The sequence below is a fragment of the Myxocyprinus asiaticus genome, chromosome 17, assembly GCF_019703515.2.
Source record: "Myxocyprinus asiaticus isolate MX2 ecotype Aquarium Trade chromosome 17, UBuf_Myxa_2, whole genome shotgun sequence".
Taxonomy (NCBI): Eukaryota; Metazoa; Chordata; class Actinopteri; order Cypriniformes; family Catostomidae; genus Myxocyprinus; species Myxocyprinus asiaticus.
Window position 1 is genome coordinate 18,971,802 of NC_059360.1, and position 22,637 is coordinate 18,994,438.

Genomic DNA, 22,637 nt, shown 5'->3' on the forward strand with positions numbered 1-22,637 from the left:
AAGTTTATTGACTGCATTGTATTAATTATTAATTGATATTACTGCATAAATAAACTGTTTATATTACAAAGAGAAGTGTTTTGGTTTGTTTTGCATATGCCTGTGTCATGCTGACGGGATGTCAGTGCTCGGATTCAAGCCTTCATTCATTGTTTTTTATTTCCCGAAAATTAATATTCTTCGGATGTCGATTTTCCTAAGAAAACAATCTAATATTGAGACTGTTATACTATCTGGTTATTAGTCCCTGATTCCAGGGTGGTGCCCCGTCAATGTTAATCCTTATTAATATTCTGTTGATTTTTGATAATTGATAATTATCTTTGATGATTGTTGAATTTGAATGATCAATAAGCTAGTGTTAATTTTAATTAATGTTTCATCGATGTTAACAATTAACAGTTATCTTTGATAATTGTTGATTTAAAGGATTAAAAAAGCTAACATTGATTCTCATCAATGTTCTATTGATTTTAATAATTAATAATTATCTTTGATAATTATTAATTATTGCTAATAAACAAACCCGCTCCTAAACGTAGCGCACTACATTTATTGGAGCCCCATATGAGGTTTTAATGAGTTAGATTCAATTAATTAATTAAATATTAATTAATAACTAAAGAAATAATTATTAATTATTTCTGATAGTAACACTGATCTAAACAACCAGTAAACCCCTACATAATAATTGGTGCCCCGTGTGAGGCATCCTATGTGCCAGTTCTGTCACAGTGTGTATGCATAAGAATTCAAAGTAATAACATGAATCATTACTTCAAAGTTTGGTTCTGTTTGACAATTGACTTCTCACAACTTGCCAACATAAGCCAGTGTAGTGTGAAAGTGCTCTTAAGAGTGAATTAGGGGTTGGTAAATTTACTATAGTCTGCTTAAGATCTGCTGTTGTTGTTATTTAACTCCTAACGCTTTCATCTAGATGTTACAGAGAGATGCCAAGTCACTTCATTGATGTCCACCAAAGAGAGAATGCAATGAAATTTGCACATTACATAACAGTAGCCCGTAAGCCACAGGTCGAATCCTTTCACCTGTGCGTTCGTGTCAGCATTATAGCAACTGTAAAACAACAAGCTATCAGAGCCACTGTGTCACAAGAATTTTTACTGCCCAGTAAAATGAGTCACCAATCGCCCCGCGTGACTGGAGCTGAAGCTCCACAGAGGTTAGTCAACCCAGCACTGCAAGATGTGGTCGCTGCTGTCCTCCGTCTCTCCATAGAGGAGAGAGAGAACCTTAACGGCTACAATATTAGTCATTGTGATGAAGCATTGCAGGAACTAGTTGATTATGTCAATAACCCGGTCGTGAAGCCAAAGCGCACAATCCCGGACCTAGTGGGCCAAATGTTCCTCCTCCATCACTGTAAAACCCAACTGCAAACCGCAGAGCACCAGGCCCAGCTCGCCCAGCTGCAGAGCAGCTACCAAGTGGTGCAGAAATAAAATCTCAGCCTGCACCAAGATGTTAGGTGCACCCAAGCTGAGAAAGTCCAGGCACAGGAAGATAATGCCCGGATGCAGGAGGAAAACGAAACCCTGCACAGGCAGCTTCAAGCTGCCCAGCTAAGAGTCGAGTCAGATCAGGTAAGTGCAGCTGAAACGCACAGCACAACATCTGACATAGAAGAGGGCCCCCTCTTTAGCGCTACACATAGAAATGTGCCCCTGAAAAACCCAGGGACACATGCTAGGAGCCAAGCTGCCCCTAGTGGTACAGTCTCTGACTTCGTACTCCAAGACACCTTTCAAAATCCTCCAGCGGCCCGCTGGTTGGATGCAGGTGCCCCTCCTTACAGTTGCCTTCCTCAGTCAGTTTTCAGTCATGCCACCTTACGTTTCAAACTGACTGATTCCACACCATGGAGGGGGGATGATTATTTTCAAGCCCAGAGTGGTGTAAGCGGCTCGAGGATCCCATTAGCCAGGGAGCCGTACGCAACCCGGGGTCCACCCCCACGCGTCGACTGGACTCCTTCCCCACCACGAGGGGGAGGAAGTCGTCCTCATCGCTATAGCGATCCGAGTGACTATGGTGTTTCGGATGACTTGGACGACCCGTGGTCATACCAACACCAACGCTTGCGCATCCGACAACTCGAGTCCCTCGCAGGGGACATAGAACGCTTTGACCCAAGTAATCGAGATTCAAACATCGACAATTATCTCAGAGAAATTGAGCACTGCCTGATTGAATTGCCTTATGCTTCATCACGTGAAAAACTCAAGCTTATATGGAAGACCATGGTAAGGAGTGTCCATGCATTCATGGAAACGCTACCGACTGGTACACGAAACCGCTACTCAGGTCTGTGTAAAGCCCTATGCCAGGAGTATTCGATGTATATCGACGAAGCCTCCGCTACCATAGCTGCTTTCGCCATCACCCAGAAGAGGCACGAGCCTCCGCGTGAGTATTATAGACGCCTGAGAACCACGTACTTCCAAGGAAGTAACGCACCAGGTCTGGAGGAGGAACGAGCTTTCAAGTCTCTCTTCCTTCACAACCTCCACGAGTGCGTGTGTTATGGCGTCACGATGCACTGCAGAATGGGCAACCCCACCATGCAGGACATCAGAAGGTACGCGCAACTGGCATGGGAGACACGCGAGCGCCCTGCCCGAGGGCACGAAGGCGACGCCAGAGCCCTGGGGATCCAAGCCTCAGAATATGCAGACCTAGCGCTTGAAGGCAACAAAATGCCTCGCGTTAAGGTGAATGCTAGAACAGGACCCCAGACGCGCCGATCACCCCGCCAGCAGGGTAGGCAACAGAACCGGGGGGTGGTGACCAGACACACCCCCAGGGTCACGGCAGGCCTAAACAACAAAACGTTCGCCGGCCGAAAGGAAATGCGTGTTTCAAATGAAAACCCAAACAAGAAGGTGGGTGGGTAGGAAAGATTTCAAATCCCCTTAGAGAACAAGATTTGAGAAAAGAAATGGAGGATATTAGGAGATGCTTGACTGAGTTAGTAACTAAGCTTGACATGCTCCGTTGTTCACCAGGTCCACCGACCTCTTCAAAGGAACACGGTGCTAAAACCTCGTCAGTATGACTAGAAGATGTACCCCCTCCCGTTAACGCCAAAGTTTACTTTGTAGGTCGGGAAAAGGGGAACAGTGTCCAAGTTGCTCCCCAAAACAGTCACTTCTAACATGCCACACCCTCCTTTTCTGACCTTCTTGGGCGATCTGTACCATAAGGGCAACGCCTGACACATGGGTCATTCAGCTCCCACGCACAACTACTTGACACTGGTTCCAAAATAGTCTAATGGGTTCCAACACATTCGCAGAGGTGGCTAGAGCAAAGCTCTCCCTTAGCAAACTGTTATAGACAGAGACCTGCAACGTAAGCATCACAAGCTACACGCAAGATAGGTCATCTATCCCAAAACAGGCCTGGATTGACACTTTTCAAGGGATGACGCTAGTACACCCTGTTTACATATGTCCAATTAATACGGAACCACTGTTAGTTGGCCAGGACCTACTGAACCGACTGGCTCCGCTCATTGACTGCCATCGTGGACACGTGGGCTCAGGTTGACATACCGAGACCACTTGGTCCAGAAAACAGTTTGCCAGCTTCAGATGCACACGTCGTCATCATCCAAAAATCCAGCAGAGACGATGACTCCAATAAGAATAATTACAGGGCCTGGGTAAAACTCTTCAGGGTACTATAGTCACTGTAAATTTGCAATCCGTTCTTATCAATAACACTTTGCGCGCTTTAGGGACTTTGTCAGAGAAAACAACTTATGCGTGTATCGTTACAGATCTAATGCAGGACCTCAGGGAAATTAGCTCCTCAGTCAACAGTCTGAGTGATGGAAGGATTCCAGCTTACCTGGTCTCCCTAGACCTTGTTGAACAAATCCTTAGATCTGCTACTATCTCCATTGTGCAACCTTCACAGATACACCTGGCATATAGTTTTGGCATTGCAATTCCAATCCATGTAAATCCTCAAAACCTCAAAATAGGATTTATCCTCAATCTACCATCATAGGCAGAATATATACAGACTAAAGTCCGTATTTAATGTTGGTTTTCAGAGAGGTAATGCACACATTCACCTAAAAACACCAACACTTGCCTACCATGATGAGGACCCCTCGCTCTACCTTATCCCTAACCTACACATGTGTACCAAGACAAAGTACATTCATTGGGTTTGTCAAAACGAAACCCCTTTGTTATAGAGGTGACTAACTACCTCCCTGAACAAGTGTCATGGTAGCATGTCCATCAAAGATGAAGGAACAGAGACAAAGGTAGAGCGAGCAGGCAATTGCTGGCTCGTTAACACACCAGCCACCGAAGTCCCAATGTCATACGACTGCCATGATACAGCCACTAAACTAAGGCTACCAAACCAAACAGCGTTCTTAATGGTTCCCCAAGGAGCCACCGTGCACACTGACGATATTGTCCTCCATCATCTCAACATCAACAAACATGACGCAGAAATTGAGAACATGGATGCATTTAGAGGTCACAGCCTCACCGTTGATGACACCCTTCAACAGCAGCTTCAGGCTGAAGGGATGAAATTAGTAAAGTTCAGTCTCAAACCGACTGGCTTGACCACTATATTTCCTAGTCACATAATCAGATCGTCATCTTACTGAGAACACCCTATCAGTTTGGTTGCCCTCTGGCTCCTCCTTAGTGGTTGGATCATCATTGCAATTATTGCACATGCCATGTACAGGTACATTCAACACCTACAGGCCAGACTGGACTCACTTCTCATACAGCCGCATTTTACACACCAGTCTGAGCCCATCCCACAGGTTAACCCCATCATTTCCAAGGATAAGCCTTTTAACCTTTAACCCTCCTTTCCTCTAACATTTTGTTCCTAGTAACCAATGTCAGGTTCTACTTTGATTTTGTGTTATGACCAAAGAACAAGAAAGGATTGTGTTATGGTTAATGCTGTGCCTTCCAATAAATTGAAATGTTTATGTGTGATGAATGTAGTTTTAGTTTTAGCTAGAAGTTCTATGCCCAGATGTGCCTCAATCTCTGTCCAGACAATAAAGCCTCTGTGAACTCTAATGAACTGTATGGACTGTGCAACCATTTTTCTTTCCTATCAGAAATACATGGATGGCGTAACCCACAGGTTACTGTGAATTGACAAGAACTGTTCGGCCCTTCAGTTGCTCTAAAGATGCTGGACAACAACCAACTCTTCAGACCAAAGGGGGGAATGTTGGGCCTCATGTATTCAGAAAGAAGACAAAGGCAGGCCTTACACAGTCGTAAAAACCTAACTCAAGCCCCCACATACCAGGTCATAAATGATACTGATAAAAATCGCGCCAAAATCCAACAAAGGGAGTTCAAAACAGACTACAAATCCCATGAAGCCTTGCTCACTAATGGATCGAACTCTCAACTCCTATTGGATGAGGCACACAACAGAACGTCCCTCAAACTATGACATCATCAGGAGTACAAATATCTCTGAAATGCTTCCGGGATTTGCTTCCAGCAACTTTGTTCACCGAGTATAGGCGTAGCTCATCGCTGCTCTCAGGTGCAACCTCGTGGCACAAGGAAGTAACTTCCGACTTGAAACTGTGGCCATACAATCTCCATCTCGCTAGACGAGTTGAGATTACTCTGTATTCAACCAAACACTCTAACGGATCCGAAGGAGACCGCCGAGCAATCCGCATCTTCATCTGTTTGCCTGCAGATGTGAAGAGATTAAATATTTCTCTTCCATCTTCAATCAAGTCGACATTTCTGAGTTCTCCGCCAGCCTGCTGAGAATCAACAGCCGTGCCCGCCAACAGAGCGAAGAAACGGCCTCCCGTCATCACACGAGCCTCAATGAACCGGGTCGGAGTTAAAGGACGGATGAACACACATTCTGCATCCTCATGCGATTCAAGTAAGAGGTTTACGTCTGGGCAGAGATAGAATATTATAGTGTGTTATTCTTGTATTCAAGGTATTTGAGCAAACTGAGTTTATCCATTAAAGAGTCAAAGAACGCGTGACTTTTACGAGCCGTCCACCGCGTCTCTGAGCGATAAACGAACAGCTGCTTTTTCTCCCACAATCGCGAAATCGGCTTTAGGGGAGTCACTTAATTCTCTCTCTCTCTCTCTCTCGTACTAACCACACACACACACACACACACACACACACACACACACACACACACACACACACACACACGCTCTCTCACACACACACCCTCATGTGTTATAGGATTATTTGATTTCCATATCTAATCATATCACTGTTTAATTTGTAGTTGTAAGTCAGAAGTTTATTGACTGCATTGTGTTAATTATTAACTGATATTACTGCATTAATAAACTTTGTTGATATTACAAAGAGAAGTGTTTTGGTTTGTTTTGCATACACCTGTGTCATGCTGATGGGATGTCAGTGCTCAGATTCAAGCCTTCATTCATTGTTTTATTTCCCCGAAAATCTATATTCTTTGGATGTCGATTTTCCTAAGAAAACAATCTAATATTGAGACTGTTATACTATCTGGTTATTAGTCCCTGATTCCAGGGTGGTGCCCCGTCAGTGTTAATCCTTATTAATATTCTGTTGATTTTTGATAATTGATAGTTATCTTTGATAATTGTTGATTTAAAGGATTTAAAAAAATTAATTTGATTAATGTCAAATTAAACATTTCTCTGAGTTTTCAATTAGCATGCTAACCTATTGGCCTGCAAAGCTTACATTCCATCTCTGCAGTTCAAATACCTACTAAGCTAACCTATTCTGTGCAAGTACTTCATGTAATTATATCAAAACGTTAAATTTAGAGCTACATGGTAAACAGTTATGGTAACGCTGTATTTCCATGATCAGCTGCAACAGAAATTAGCTACAGAATCTTTTGTTCAAGCATTACAAGCAACTATCCAACAAGGACAGGATTTCATGGGGGACTTGATTCTTCATGACACCAGAAACATGGGCTGTGTCTGAAAGCTGAATATTGCTGCCTTCGAAGGCTGTATACAAAGGTGGAAAGGGAAAATCTGTGTCACATCCTTTCTGAGATACCTTCATCTGGTCATTTTTTAAAGGCAGCTTAGATCCAGCCGAGTTGTCTTGGATATACCAAAATCCTGCATGTGTGGTTTTCTGTTTGGTTGAAAGAATAAATGTTGCATATGATGTATCAGGTGAAGGCAGTAATGACTTTATAAATGTCCTATTTTTCATCTTTTTCAAACTGCTGGAAAATACAGCTTAAGCTAGCTGTGTTTTGGAACATGGTAGCTGGTTTCTATCTGGTCCAAGCTGGTCTTTACAGTAGCTGGTCCAAACTGATCATTAGCTGGTGGGAGACCAGCTTGGAAGGGAAAAACACAAGTCTATTTGACGCTCTTTAGAGCTCTTCAACAACTGATCACTGTGAAACAGGTGAATTTGTGTGTGTGTGTGTGTGTGTGTGTGTGTGTGTGTGTGTGTGTGTGTGTGTGTGTGTGTGTGATTGGTATGTTGCTTGCAGTTGTTTTTTCTCTCAGAACACTCGTCTACTTTTTAATGGCCATCAAAGGAGAAGCATGCTTTTGTCTGCATAACAGTTTAGTAATAACATCTATTAGCAGGGGCTAACTGTTAAAACTAACTAGCCAAATCTTGACCCCCTGGTCTTAAGCATAATTCTCTTAAACAAACTGTTAGAGTAATGATAACTATGTATTGACATGCATTATTTCTACATTTTTTTAATTTAGATGATTTTCTGACTGATTTGGCTGCCTTAGAGCCTATAATTTCACAAAACACCTTGGTATAGCCAACTGTGACTGGTGCTTAGTATCTTTATGTGAATGACCTAACTGGGTCATTCCTGGTTGTGGGGCAGATAACAGAGAAGACCCTGCTGTCGTCCTCTTGCCCAGAGACAGAAATCACACTCATTTGCTGCAGGCTCAGAGGTGGCACTCATTACACATGAGATCTCCGTGTTTAATTGTCCTCATTAAGTGATTAACTTCACAAATTTACCTTTCCCCTCAAGGGCAAAATGCTGAGCATTGTATCACTGGGCTTCCAGGAGTCACTTCATTAAAACAACCCACTGTCAGCTTATAACCCCTTCTGGACCCCTTCTTAGAGTTCAAGGGATAGCATTTTAGATTGTTTCTTTCTCACAATATTAAAAGTGATGTGTTTTAAATTAAGTTTTGTGTTTAGGGAAACGCTCCCTCTGGCAACTGACTGAAACCAAGGTCTGTTATTATTTTCATATATTTCATTCCATGGATACGATCATTGACTCATCATATTCCGCTATGGTCCCTTTGACAGCCTGATAGAATTGGAGTAAAGGTGGCAATTCAAGTAGTTAACTTGTTAAGCAACTATACAGGCCCAGTTAGTGGCTCTGTTTCTCCTCTAAAGACTGTTGAAATAGCCTTGCGGTAAAACTGCAGGAATGGAGCAGAGATGCGGACAAATTGGATCCATCATTTTTCATGCAAACAGTGACATCCCCGTCAGCCAATTTCACTCCAATAACCTCTCTCAGGGATCATTGATATCTGCATTAGAGACCTTTTGTTAAAGGTCTCATCTAAATGCATTGGAAAATGCCTCGCTCTCCCGTGTACTTCCAGCTGAAAATGCGAGGGGGGTCTGGCTGTGTGTACTCACTGAGATTTGCAGACTTGGCTCTGTCTACATTAAGGTTTGTTTGCAGCCAGGCAATGTAGTGTCCCTGAACTCTGGAGAAAACAACGAGGGAAAAACAACAACTGCCGAAGCAAATGGCAGGGCTTCTAGAGGGGAATTTGCACAGTGAGTATGACAAGTTCTCCATCATGTCAATGGCACTGGTCCATCAATCTCAGTTTGACTTGAATGTTCACTATTTCATTGACAGAAAAACAGCTGAAGTAAAACTCCAGCTCTCTGCAATAAAGTCTAGTAAACTAGGCAGTTGAATGGGGAATACAATTTGCTCTTCAGCAAATGTTTAGAGTCATAAAAGAGACATTTGGAACATTTTGAGTTGGTCTGTTTTTTCCTTCCCACATCAACCTGACACAACCAAAGGGACCGGGAAAAAACACAGAAGTTCTTTATGAATTCTGTAATGTTCTTAAAGTTGAGTTAATGAGCTTTGACTGAAAGTGGCACAAGGATTCTTACAAAGGAAGAATCCCACCTGGTTTTTAAAGACTTTCTCTAAAGCTTCCTTCCTCAGAGATCTTGCATTTTGAAATTGCTTTTAAGTGAACCCTGACTTTAATCTTAAATCAGTTGTTTGCAATTCTCATCACTCTTAAACTTTCAATAGAACAAAATGCAATTGATGTAGTTGTCACCTGTGTGATAGACTGGTGTCGGAGGCGATCATTGTCGACAATGAAACAAGCTTTGGCCAGAGCTTCAATTTCCACATTAATCAAAGGTCTTCTGTGTTGAAAGTATCTTGGCGTAATTTGCCTTGAAATTACCCTAGATGCTTTCAGCACCAATATTTACAATTATCAACAAATCAATTGAACAAGTTGGCTTCTATCTGCCCACTGTTTTATGTCCCAGTATAATTTTATGTAAAGATGTTTGCACTCTGAATGAAAAATCAGCCCAAAGGGGTCAGTGGCAGAAAGAAACTGGGTTTTCACACTGGGTCAAACAAAGCACACAACACTCCATACAAAGGTACGTCCGAGGCTTTCCTTTATTTTCAACATGTCATTATTCCTCATAAATTCCAAACTAGCCTCTAATAGCATGACTGATGAGCCTGCCATTGTGAATGTCAAGAGAAATGGTCTCTCAACCCTTACTTCACCATTTCTCATTGTGAATGAAACTTAAGGAATACGGCTGTTCTTATGAGTGTTACTTGCTGGCAACCAAGAGCGTGAGACGTTCCAAAAGCGTCAGTCTGATGCAGGTATATATTGACACATCCTTAGAAAAGCCCTTATAATAAATCTCTGATTGATGAATTCAATTTTAAAATGTATTGCTGTGAACTGTAGGCCAATTATTGGTTTACAAGTTTTGTGAAAAAGTATTTGACCCCATCCTGATTTCTTCTGTTTTTGTGTATATCTCATTCTAACAAAATCTAAAATAAAACAAAGGCAATCTGAGTAAACACAAAATACAGTTTTTAAATGATAATGCTATTTATTGAAGCAAATAAGTTATTCAGTACCACCTGGGCCTGTGTGAAAAACGTATTTGCCCCTTAGTTACTAAATCCCCAAATCTATGAAACTGCATTCATTATGGGGTTCAGCTGGACTAGACACACCCAGACCTGATTACTACCAGCCCTGTTCTATCAAATAAACACCTAACTAGAACTTTTTCAGCAGCATGAAGTTGGCTAAAAGGTCTCACCCAGTAGCACACTATGCCAAGGTCGAAAGAAATACCAGAAATCATGAGGAAAAAGGTGACTGAAATACATCAGTCTGGGAAGGGTTACAAAGCTATTTCAAAGGCTCTGGGACTCCAAAGAACCACAGTGAGAGCCATTATCTCCAAATGGAGAAAACTTGGCACAGTAGTGAACCTTCCCAGAAGTGGCCAACCTTCCAAAATTCCTCCAAGAGCACAGCGAGGACTCATCCAAGAAGTCACAAAAAAGCCAAGGACAACATCCAAGGAATTGTAGGCCTCTCTCACATCAATAAAGGTCACTGTTCATGACTCCACTATCAGAAAGACACTGGCCATAAATGCCATCCATGAAAGAGTGGCGAGGTGAAAACTACTCCTAACTCAGAAGAACATTAAGGCTTATCTGAATTTTGCCAAAACACACCTTGATGATCCTCAAAGCTTTTGGGAGAATGTTCTGTGGACTGATGAGTTGAAAGTGGAACTGTTTTAAAGACAGGGGTCCCATTACATCTGGCATAAATTAAACACAGAATTCCACAAAAAGAACATCATACCTCTGGTCAAGCACGGTGGTGGTAGTGTGATGGTGTGGGGGTGCTTTGCTGCTTCAGGGCCAGGGAGACTTGCAATAATTGAGGGAAACATGAATTCTGCTCTCTACCAGAAAATCCTAAAGGAGAACGTCAGGTCATCAGTCCGTAAATTGAAGCTCAAGCGCAACTGGATTATGCAGCAAGAGAATGATCCAAAGCATAGGAGTAAGTCCACCTCTGAATGTCTCAAAAGAAGCAGAATTAAAGTTTTGGAGTGGCCCAGTCAAAGTTCTGTCTTGAACCCGATTGAGATGCTGTGGCAGGAACTTAAACGGGCAGTTCATGCTCGAAAACCCTGTGGCTGAACTAAAGCAGTTCTGCAAAGAAGAGTGGGCCAAAATTCCACTACAGCGTTCTGAAAGACTGATCTCCACTTATCGGAAGCGCTTGGTTGCAGTTGTTGCTGCTAAAGGTGGAACAACCAGCTATTAAGTTTAAGGGGGCATTTCGATTTTCACATGTGTGATATGGGTGTTGGAAAACTTTTTTGCTTCAATAAAAAATATATATATTTGAAAACTGTATTTTGTGTTTACTCAGGTTGTCTTTGTTTAATGTTATATCTCATTTGAAGATCGTCTCGGTTAATGTTATAACCTCCGTTCCCTGATGGAGGGAATGAGATGTTATGTCAATATAGTGACACTAGGGGTTGCACTTGGGAGCCCCAAAAACCTCTAATCTTTGAGAAAAGGCCAATGAGAATTGGCGAGTGGAATTTGCATGCCACTCCCCCAGACATACGGGTATAAAAGGAGCTGGCTCGCAACCACTCATTCAGGTTTTGTGCTGAGGATTCGAGACAAGGTCCCGGCCATTTCAGCGGATAGTACTGCGTTGTGGCAAGAGGGACACAACGTCTCATTCCCTCCATCAGGGAACGGAGGTTACAACAGTAACCGAGATGTTCCCCTTCTGTCACTCATTTGTCGTTGTGTCGATGTAGTGACACTAAGGGTCCCTATGGAAAAACGCCACAACAGCTGGACCGTGTTACGTGAACTGCCGATGCAGGTGCAAGCAAGCTGCTGCTTGCGTAATAGCAGGTGCATCAGTCCGCACTTAACCTCCCCCAGTGCTCCACAAGATGACATGTAGTTCCCCACATCCCAGAGTTGGGGAAGCGACGTAACTAGCGTGGGAGCAGGCCGTGCCAGCCGCGGCCTTTTCTCTCCACAGAGTATTAGATTTGGCTGGGGCCATCTAACGCTATTACACACCGGAGAAGGTGTTCTTTTCCTTTCCTATTCTTTCAGGGGGAAAAGACCCCACAGAGACCACATGGCATGCAGGGCGGAGGTGGCCTGTCCAGCGGCACTGTAGGCTTTAGTCGCCAGAGACGACGTAGTCCTACAGGCCATGGAGGGGAGCACCGGACGATCCCGCCAGGTGGCGGCATTTTGCGGGCAGAGATGCAATGCAACTGCCTTATCCACCTGAGGGATCTCCATGTACCCGTGGGCCGCCCCGCCGTCGAGGGTAGTGAGAGCAGACGAGCTGGGAAGTCGAGTTCTGACAGAAAAAGGTGCCCTCCAGGACCTAGTCAACTCGTCTGCGGCTGTGAGTGGCGCCCCGAGCCCAGGAACCAGTCATCTAGCCGCGAGGGCTCAGGGAAGGGTGGAGAGTTCCAGTCCAACCTGACACTCGTGGCGGCCCAGGCAAGCATGGCGGTCAGCTCTGCGTTGGCCTCAGACTGGGCGGGCAGACCCGAAGGTGGCAGCCCAGTCGAGTCCTCAGCATCCGACATCGCCAGTGCGCTCTCCGACGCAGCGATCAAGGACTCATTCTGCTCACAAGCCCTGGGAGAGATGTTAGGCTGGCCGTGATGTGAGCTGGTCTCATCTCGGAACTGGACAGAGGCAGACAAGCATGCTGGGGAACGGGAGGTCCATGGGGAATTACCCGGCGAGACCTAGCCCATGGAAATCCCCAAATCGCCTCCAGCGCCAGCCGGGCCGGCCTCGTACCCATAGATAGAAGGCGCAGCGTGGGGGGGGGGGGGTTGGCTGGAATGGCTTTCCCTCGGAGGAAGGAAAGCCGTGACCGCAAAATTGCTATGGTCATGTTCTCACAATGAAAACACGAACCATCCACAAACGCAGCCTCAGTGTGAGCGCGGACTAGACACGTGAGGCAGCGCCCGGGGCCGTCGGAGGCGGAGAGATAACGACCGCATCCAGGAATTACACAAAGACGGAATGGCATCTTTAAAAAGACGCGTCTTTAAAAAGACGTTCACGTCAATGTGCTGCTCTAATAGAGGAACATATACCCTTTGCAAAGATATATACTCTCTTAGTAGCACTGTCGAAGCGCCCAGGGGCGTAGTCTGCACTAAGCGTGCAGAAGGAGAGAAAGCCACTGGAATGCGGCGTATATCCAACAGCATACGCTTCTATCTGAGGTGAATGGACCAGCAGTGGAATTCAGCTCACTTGACACACAACCGCTCGGCTTGGAAGAAAAAATCTGAATGAGTGGTTGTGAGCCAGCTCCTTTTGTATCAAAGAATGCTGATATTTTGTATAACAGCATTGCGACTTCACTGTTTGTTTCACTCCACTTGTCTGTGATTGTGGTATTCCAGCCCTGTGGGTTGTACAGAAATACGCAACGATTGATCCTACTTTGGCTTTTTGTGGAACAGTTTTTGCTATCAGACAAAATAACTGCCGATATTGTGTCTAAAGTTACCTGAAATTGACTTCTTGTTTATACACTGTAAAGAAATAGTAACCTGCAATTTTTACCTTAAGGTTCCTTTTGTACCAATAAAATTACTTTTGTTGTGTAACCTAATCAGGTTGATTCAGTCATATATTAAACAATATTTTTTGGACTTGAATGAAACCCAGTTAATTTAGATGTTACCACACGAAGCACATATTTACCTGACAAAATATTTGTCCAATGTGGAACTGTTGTATAAAAGGAATAGATCAGTCATATCAATAAATTTTACTGCAATACCCGTGGCACTCTGCTTTGTGCCTACAACCACATCACAGCTGTGCTTATTTTCAGTACAACAGCACTCTTGCCTGTGGCTGTGTGATATTGCTTAGAGCTGCACTACTGAATATTTTTTTGGTTAAAGATGAAAAAAATTCCACTATTGACCTGTTTCATGTGACATCACTGTATGGCCATGTTTGTGACCAAAATTCCATTTACCTTCAATGTGCTATGCTGTGGTAAAAGTCAACAAAACGTTTCTATTTATAAATCTTGAAAAGGTGATACTGCTGTTCATTACCACAGCCTAAATTTTAATTTTTCTTTCAAAAAAGTTTATCTTTTAAGTGACATGGCTTCATTTCACCAAAGGCAAGCAATGATAAAGGGGGAGAGCAGGGATAAAAATACTTATGGGTCTTTGCTCATTTATTCAGACATGTCAGTTTTCTGTACACGTGTCAATTATATTTATAACACCATCGATTCTGATACAATTAAACTGGAAATGCACATAGGATGATGTTATTCATAACACCCAGACCGTATAAAGGTATGTATATCATGTAACACATTGTAATAAATAAAAAAGCACTTTAATATGAATATATAGTATATATTTAACATCTATATAATTTACACTACCGGTGAAAAGTTTTGAAACACTTGACTGAAATGTTTCTCATGATCTTAAAAATCTTTTGATCTGAAGGCGTATGCTTAAATGTTTGAAATTAGTTTTGTAGACAAAAATATAATTGTGCCACCATAATAATTTATTTCATTATAAAACTAAAATTTAATATAAAAAAAAAAATGTTTTGAAATTGATGACTTGGACCAAATAATAAAGAAAAGCAGCCAATAAGTGCCCAACATAGATGGGAACTCCTTCAATACTGTTTAAAAAGCATCCCAGGGTGATACTTCAAGAATTTGGTTGAGAAAATGCCAAGAGTACATGTCTGCAAATTCTAGGCAAAAGGTGACTACTTTAAAGATGCTAAAATATAACACAGTTTTGATTTATTTTGGATTTTGTTTAGTCACAACATAATTCCCATAGTTCCATTTATGTTATTCCATAGTTATGATGACTTTACTATTATTCTAAAATGTGAAAAAGAAAAAAAAAAATGTATATATATATATATATATATATATATATATATATATATATATATATATATATATATATATATATATATATATATATATATATATATATATATATATATATAAAATAAAGAATGAGTAAGTGTTTCAAAACTTTTGACTGGTAGTGTATGTTAGTCAATAAACAACACATCATAAGATTGTGAAGCACAGACATAATTCACACCACCAGACTACAATGTAAACATATTATTCATATACACTTATATGCCTCAGTTGTTTTCTGTGTATTCTTCATGAGTTAAAAGCAGTTCTTACATTCATACAGACGGGATCATCACAGACGTTTTGTAATATTTTGACCAAATCAGAACAGATAACAACACAAATGTGTGTAACTTCTGAATGAGAGATTTTTACGGTGATGTACCGGTAGATGTGTGTACCAATGATTTAAATTGTAACTGTAGTGGAATACAGTTACTTATAATTTGTATTTTAAATACGTAATCCCATTACATGTATTCCATTACTCCCCAACCCTGACTACAGGAAGCTTACAATAAATATTAATATTTTGAGCTGTCGGGTCAGATTTGGGGCAAAATAGCAGGCTTACGTCAGCTCAAAAAAAAAGGACCGCCTACTGTGTCGCATCACGTGAGTGAGGAACCTATGACTGTTTAGTTAGTCGCAGTTAAAGACAGCAGCGGAAGGACAGCAGACTCCGGATGGATTTTTAACTGTTAATTATTTGGCGAAGTTGTTTACTTGCCATAATCCTTAGATATGTTTCCTGGTAGGGTTGTTGAAGCTTATGGTTGTCATGCTATAATAAATTGAACAGTACTTGGTGGATATTGCATTTACAGACCATGATGTGTTTAATAGGCTATGTTTTCTGGTGAAGTTACTGTAAGATTGTTACTAATATTCATGATTTCTGAGTATTTTATAACATTGCTGTAGTTTCAATGTACCCTAAGTGTGTGTAAGTGTGTGACGCTGTTTTTTTTAATATCTTTTACCCCAGTCACAGAAATGCACAAATTGTTGTATCACTTTTAATTGCCCTTGTAGCAGATATTCTGTTTAAAGGAATATTCCGGGTTCAGTACAAGTTAACCTCTTATACTCTCGTGCATTTTGGGGCTGCCATCCGCAAAATGACACACTCACACTCATTTTAAAAAGCTCACCATTCACACATACTTAGGACAAATTGCAAAATAAAATACAAATTTTTCAGAGAACCGCCCAAATAACAACAACAAAAAAAAAAAAAAGACTACAATTATTCATAAATAATATTGTATGTGTTTATAATCTTATGATAAACAGAAATTGTTTTGGAAAACAAACTTTTTTTTTTTTTCTTAACTTTTTAAACATGTAATTCTGGTTCAACCTCTCTTTGAAAAGTCACATTTTATTCCACTAGGTGGCAGAAAGCACTAGAAAAAATATTTTTTCTCTCTATCACATTCCATCACAATATACAGATCTGAAATGTAGGTGGCGCTCAAACACATTTTAGCCCTCACAGATGTGTCCCTAGACATTCAGTCTAATTTTCAGTTCAAGCACCAACCTTGTTGTTTCATTGAATATCTCGGCCTCTGAGTTGACTAGAAGCTCAGTCTAGGTGTCATTAGAAAGCTGAGATCCTCCCCCTTTTATCATCAATAGTCAAAAACATATTTTCTGATTATTTGATTTGCATTCTTTTCCTTCTGGATGGCATATTTTATTCTGAACATCTAAGATATAACAAATTTTCAATGTGAATGTTTTGAGGCCTTATTTTGTTATTTTAAGTCATATAAATGCAGTGTGATGGTTATCTCTGCAAAGTTCAGATTCTAAGCATTCCAAAGATACCTCATATGCCTGATTTATGGATACGGAGACTTGAACGTTTTAAGCGTAAACTTTTTCGCGATATAGTGCCCCCCTTTGAACTTGCTGGTGGGTCTGTAGAGTTTAAGTGGTTTGACAGCATTTGTGGAACAATGTTGATTACCACAAAAATAAATTTTGACTTAATTTTCTTAAAAAAAACAAATAAATAAATAAATAAAAAATGTGAGAAGTGGAAGTGAATACAATGGAAGTGAATGGGGCAAATCAAATAACACAAGTTTATTCCTCACATGAGAAGAACTAATGTAAGGGCTTTTATAAAATTATAACCTTCACATTTCTGTGTTCAATTTCTCCAAAAATGGGCCCTATTCACTTCCATTATAAGTGCCTCACTGTAACCTCGATTTTTTTTTTTTTTTTTTTTTTTAAAGAAAAGGAGAAATTAGTTTAAATTAAAAAAAATTTGGTATCAACATTATGCCAGAAATGCTGTCAATTGAGCTTAACTTGTATTGAACCCAGAATATTCCTTTAAAAGCCACTATAGGTACAAGATAGAGTACTACAAGGTAGCTCCCCATTAATGTATACTCATCTCAAGTTGTTTATAATGTACCGATTTCATAGCGCAGTAATTTGACTTATTATTAATCATATTAAAATATGTTAATAAAAGCCTTATTTATCTTCCTTAAAGCAAGTAATATCATGGTTATAATGTTTAATTGAATAACATAATATCAAAGTAAAAATGGCACATCATGACTCCGGGTCTGCAGGTTAATATCTCTGATTTATCACAGGCAAAGTCCAGGTAACATCAAACCACGAGATTCATCCGCGCAGAAGAGCAGTGCTGAAACACAACTGACATAAAATTACTCCACAACAAACTTGTCATTTTAGGTTTTAACCACAGATGTCGCTAGAGAGGCCAAAGTTCTGTTGCGTAGCTTTAAATAATTGACCACAGAATGCTGAAATTGACCATTCAGAATCAAATATTCCAGAGAGCTGTGCAATAAAATACAGTTCCATTACAAAACATAACTGTATACTGAGTATAAAGATTTTCCAACAATTTAGTTTTATATATTAAAAATGCAAATCTTGCAGTATTTCACGGTAAATGGCACAGTTTCTTGCAAATATGTCTTCTCTTGCTATGCCTTGGGTACCAGATCAAAAGGAATTTGTTAAGGGGAGCTGAATTCAGCAGGGGCAAATGCAAAACATATTTCCCTTTACCTTACACCACAAAGGCTCCCAGAGGGCTCCCAGTGGATAATGAGGGCTAAGGCAAGTTTCACCAACAGCTATTAGCCCACCAATTGCATATATATGAAAGCTTTATGAAGCATTTACGGTTCAATTCCACTAGAGCGTTATGCACACAGACTTGAAAGCTTCCTTAGAGATTAGTTCTAGGCTCCGCAGCTAGATTGCAGTCTGTACAGATATTTTTTTCCACTGCCTTGCCCTCAAAGTCCCAGGCATTAACTGCAGGGCCCTGTACACCATGGCTAGTTTCACTTGCTTGCTATGTGCTGGGGGAGGAAGTAGCGCAATGCAGCGCCAGGTGCTCTAGTAAATGTCAAGGATGATGAGGTCACAAGGCCTGGCATCACTCTCACCATTACACCAGCCAGCACAAATGCATTGTCTCTAGCTCCCCACAACAATGCACACTAGGGATGTGCAAAACTATTTTTTTTCACAATTGACTAATCGGTGGGTTGCCTGAACAATTAGTTAACAGGCCAGGGGGCCTTGAGCTTTAACCAGCTGCAGCATCTGCAGCTGTGCACACAATAGTGCTTGCTCATTGATATGATTATTATCATCATTATTATTAGATAATACTTGCCATTCAATTAATTTCAAACTTGTGTTGTGCAATGTGTCAACTTGACTGCTCCCATTATAATCAACAGAGAGGTCTGCGTTGGAGGCCGTCTGCCTTCAGATGACGGATTTACCTATTCTGTGTTTGAAGTGCTGGGAAGCTACTCAAGCCACTTTATTTTCTCTGTCAGTAAAAAATAAAATAGATTTTATTTACAAATAAATGGTGTATTTTTCGATGTGTTCAAATAATTTCAACTTTTACCCTGTTGCAGTTGTCCTTTCGAAGCAGCAGCCAATGATTACTGGAATATTAATTTGTCACATTATTACGTAGGCTGGCCAGCGCCAAAAACAAAACAAGACACTCTTCACAGTGCTTTTCATGTGGAGGTCCAAGCGGCATGCAACACTGTTATTAAGTGGTGCATTGTCCTTACAAAAAATTTAGAGTTCTGACAAACTCGCTGCAAACTTGCCGAAATTTTCCCACTCATACGCTGCAAATGTTTTCCAGAAGTTTGCAGCTCTTAACCGGTAGTGGTGAACCTGCAGCAAACTTTTGGCAACATGAAGAATTTGCCAGAAAGCTCATTTGCATGTTAAAATAATGAGTGGTGAATTTGCAGTAAATCTGCAGCAAGTTTGCCAGAACTCTAGATTTTTGAAGCCTTAACGTGAGTAGAGCAAGTGCATATCCACCGCGCAGCACTGTTTAAAATGGTTAGCATTACGTGGTCGAGACTGGTCTGTGACTAAATTCACCTGCTCTGCGCTCATGCCTGTAAGAAGACTTTTCTTACCTTTAATTACAAGACTTTTTAATCCTTACATGAACACCCTTATAAAAGTTATTACGAATTTACCATGGTAATGCAAACTGTAGTTACTACCCTGATAGCACGCGTACATCACCCAGACATCTATTTGATGTGTGTGTTTACATCTGGAAGAAGTGTTTTTTTACATTGTTTGCTCATCTGCAATATGTCTATAAGACACATGTCAATAAGTATGTCTCGGATGTCAATAAGACATTTAGCAGGTGTCTTTGGGACGTTTATGATTTAGAATGTTTGTAAATCGGATCTTTTTAAAAGATGTTAATTAGATTGTGATGCTTTCCTGATGAAAAGATCTAAAACAGACATCTCGGAGATGTGCGTGTGCTATCTGGGTATGGTAATTTGGCAGAAATGTGCTACAGTATATCATGGTGAATAATATATTATTAATATTAAATATATTTAGGGAATGAGGGGATATAATTAATTACAAAGCAGGATCAGCAGCTTTAAAACCTGGACCTCTGATTTAGGGACCAAGCTATCAGTTTTCATCCTTTGTAAAATATGTTTTAATGCTGTCTGGTTGTAAGAAAAAGTCACTAGCTGCGCTATCAGTTGTAATTAATGGTAAATGTAATACAACGACTGAAACTTAAGTGAAGGCAACACCTTGCAAATGTAAGTTGAATACTTTACCATCACCCCACGCTGTGAATATTTACATTATTAGAGATATATGTGTTGGACTGGGGTTGGCTAATGTGCTTAAGCTAGCAGGAAAACATGAAATGCATTCGCAACTTCACTTTCTATTTAGTAAAAAACAAAAACAAAACATTGGTGTTCCATCTGAGATTATACTACATTTTTAAAATTCATAGACTATATGACTCAGTTCATAGTGCACTGTGCAAATGAAGAGCAAATAGTAATTGTACTGCAATAATTAAGAGCCTGATGAAATAATAATAATCATAATAATAATAATAATAATAATAATAATAATAATAATAATAATAATAATTTAAATAAAACAATATCTGACTAAGAAGTCCCAACTTTAAATGCTAATAGTCAGAATCTTTAAACTTGTATAGGTATGAATTAACTTAAAATCAGGTGCTGGTGCTACCATTTGTAGAAAATGCCCATGAGTCATGGATAATGCTACAGTACATATTTTGAATGTCTCAAAGGTGATATTCTCATAAATGAGCATTCCTTTTAAATTTGCCTGAAGAAAACACTGACTTCATTTCAGTGGATTAGTTAAAAAACATTTTGGTACATCCCGTGGTTCTACAAGGTTTTAGACTAACAGAGGTGTTTAACATCTCCTCCTTTTAGTTACACACTTTAGACTCTGGACACTAAGACCTACCTATAATCCCCTGGTAGCCCCACCTACACAGGTGACTATAAAGTCCAGGTACAAGAACTCACAGACACCAAACCTCAACACAGGAGCATCCCAATCATCTACACACACTGAGGCAACATGCACTCATGATGAAACTACCTTAGAGTACTATTTAACCTTTTTACTTCCATAACCAGGAGCAATGCTTAGAAGATATATTTGAATCTGTGCCAGAAAAAGTGGACATCATTTCAAAGATTCTGGAATCCAACAATGGTCAGACACCTTGTAGATAGAGGCATATTTTTAAAATGTAGTCCATATTTGTATATACATTGTGTTATTTCATAAATATTTTTGTTGTTAAATACAGGTTCTACTGAACTCTTGATTGAAGGAGACCTGGTGTTTCCCAAAACCAGAAATGCTCTTTTCTGCTTCAGCAACAACTGTTTCTGGAATAAAAATGTGAACAACATAGTGGAGGTCCCTTACATAGTGAGCGGTGAATTCTGTAAGTGAATCCACCTCATTTAAGCAACATATTTACTATCATGTCCTGTAGATCTCTCATTTTTAAACTGTGGCCCTTTTTATTTTGCAGCCTTTTATGATAGGTCTGTTATTCAGAATGCCATGGTGACCTTTCACACCAAAACCTGCATCCGCTTTGTGCCCAGATCATCTCAGACCGACTACCTCAGTATTGAGAACAAAGATGGGTGAGGGACAATGAACATTCAATCATACAATCATACAATATTAACATGGCACATTTAACCAACCTTTGGGGCCATTCATACCAAGTGTTTTTCCACCTGTTTCTATGTAAACGTGTTAGATGGACGTGTTTAACTGTGGCACTGCGTCACGCTGTTTTTACAGTGTCTTGCACAGGACTGCCATGTTTTTAGACGGCATGTCAAGCTAAAAAGAACTTCAGTTGTTAAAAAACGCATCTCGAGAAACCTGCCTCCTGTTCTATTCGTTGCACTGCATCTTTCCTTTTTAGCGCCAGAACGAGTTCATCTAAATGGCACCTTAGTCCAAACTCTTTCACAACATGGAATAATTTTAACCCCAACATTTCTTTTCAGGTGCTATTCTTCTCTTGGTAGAATTGGTGGCAAACAGGTCGTCTCCCTCAACAGGTATGGCTGTGTGTATCATGGCATAGTTCAGCATAAACTCAACCATGCCCTTGGCTTCTACCACGAGCAAACCAGAAGCGACCGTGATCAGTATGTCAAGAGTAACTGGGAGTACATCTCTCCTGATATGGCCTACAACTACCAAAAACAGAACACCAACAATCAAAACACTCCATACGACTACGGCTCTGTCATGCACTATGGAAGAACAGCCTTCTCAACTCAGTCTGGCAAGGAAACCATCACTCCCATTCCTGATGCAACGGTGGAAATTGGACAGAGGCAGGAATTGTCTAATGTTGACATCCTGAGGATCAACAAGATTTATGGATGCTGAAGCTGATTTATACAGCATACATGTGGTTACTAAAAATGTAATAGTCTGTAATTGGAACAACAATGGAATGAGGTAATGATTTTTGGTCTTGTGATGGTGTTAAATTTCTGAAATGTGTGATTGTGTTGGGGGAAAATAAAGTTAAATTAAATTACAAAATGAAACATGGTTCTCATATTGTTTGATATTCAGTGTCTTTTTTCATAAATCATCAACGATTGATGTTGTG

General features: G+C 40.6%; 1 protein-coding gene across 1 annotated transcript in view; it reads left to right on the forward strand.

Moving 5' to 3' along the window:
• LOC127454939 (doublecortin domain-containing protein 2C) overlaps positions 1 to 22,408 on the forward strand; it is a 106,980-nt gene extending 84,572 nt beyond the window's left edge. The window contains exons 11-14 of the mRNA XM_051722486.1: positions 21,118 to 21,196; positions 21,294 to 21,434; positions 21,525 to 21,642; positions 22,018 to 22,408. Of these exons, the coding sequence (XP_051578446.1) occupies positions 21,118 to 21,196; positions 21,294 to 21,434; positions 21,525 to 21,642; positions 22,018 to 22,408 (729 nt within the window). The remainder of the gene's footprint in view (positions 1 to 21,117; positions 21,197 to 21,293; positions 21,435 to 21,524; positions 21,643 to 22,017) is intronic.
• The last annotated feature ends 229 nt before the right edge of the window (positions 22,409 to 22,637 follow it).